This window comes from Sinocyclocheilus grahami, unplaced genomic scaffold, assembly GCF_001515645.1.
Source record: "Sinocyclocheilus grahami isolate Dianchi unplaced genomic scaffold, SAMN03320097.WGS_v1.1 scaffold16374.1, whole genome shotgun sequence".
Classification (NCBI taxonomy): domain Eukaryota; kingdom Metazoa; phylum Chordata; class Actinopteri; order Cypriniformes; family Cyprinidae; genus Sinocyclocheilus; species Sinocyclocheilus grahami.
This window is the reverse complement of record NW_015516115.1, coordinates 3,754-4,690: the sequence shown is the minus strand read 5'-3', so window position 1 is coordinate 4,690 and position 937 is coordinate 3,754. Positions and strand designations below refer to the sequence as shown.

At 39.4% G+C, this 937-nt stretch overlaps 1 protein-coding gene across 1 annotated transcript in view; it reads right to left on the bottom strand.

The window, feature by feature from the left end:
* Positions 1-472: 472 nt before the first annotated feature.
* LOC107579301 (rho GTPase-activating protein 22-like) overlaps positions 473-937 on the bottom strand; it is a gene marked incomplete at both ends in the record, with an annotated part of 3,289 nt that continues 2,824 nt past the window's right edge. The window contains one exon of the mRNA XM_016265146.1: positions 473-560. Within this exon, the coding sequence (XP_016120632.1) occupies positions 473-560 (88 nt within the window). The remainder of the gene's footprint in view (positions 561-937) is intronic.

Genomic DNA, 937 nt, shown 5'->3' with positions numbered 1-937 from the left:
ACAAAGAATGCATGTTTACCATCAAGAATGAGATCATTTGTAATCTGGATCTGCACAGGTTGATTTTATTCTTATTCTGCAGTTTTTCTTCTTTTTAGACACATTGCTGTCTTTGGCTTGAGCAGACCAGGGCTGCATTTTCACAGGTAAGAAGTTCAGTACTTCCCATTTTAATGTGATTATCATGTGCAAAAGAGATAATTTAATATCTTGTAAACACTGAATGGATTCGAAGGGCATTTGACTCCAGTTTTCTTTGCTTTATTGTTTAGAAAAAGAAGCTCTGCTGGGTGTCACACTCGTGTGTTATTTACTCGTCATAAATAAATCAAACACACAGTCAGCATCAGCGAATCATTTTGGGGCAAAACCAGCCCTCTGTAATCAGTGCATTCTGGAAAGCCTATACGGTGTCTGTTCTGGTTTCAGTACAGGACATTGATTTGATGATTTGATATGAAGATCTGCTCACCTGGCACAATCTCAAAAAGCTGTCGGCCGGGTTCTTCTGGGTTGGCTGTCAGTTCATTCACTTGGCTGCCCTTCAATGAGATGCAGCCCTGCACAGACGAACAGTTAGAAATGCATCACGTAACCTTTACTGACCTATTAAATCAATCAGACATGCAAACTTGAATGTAATTCTTCAATCAAGTCTCATAGTCTTCTGGAAATGTGTTACCAGGGAGTCTATTGTACAATCAAAAGCTTGAACATGTGGTGGTTTGCCATGCTACACATTTTCTGAGTGCCTCCTTAGATTAGATACACTGTGAACTGAATGAAGTTCAGAGATTATTATACAACAAAATGAATGAAGATTTGGGAGCTGAATCCGTTTGGCAGTACTCAAGACACTTGCCTTTAACTGGTTGTTGTTTTTTAGAATATTTTTAATGGACCCCCCCCCCCCCAAGGCACATTAAGTTACTTTACT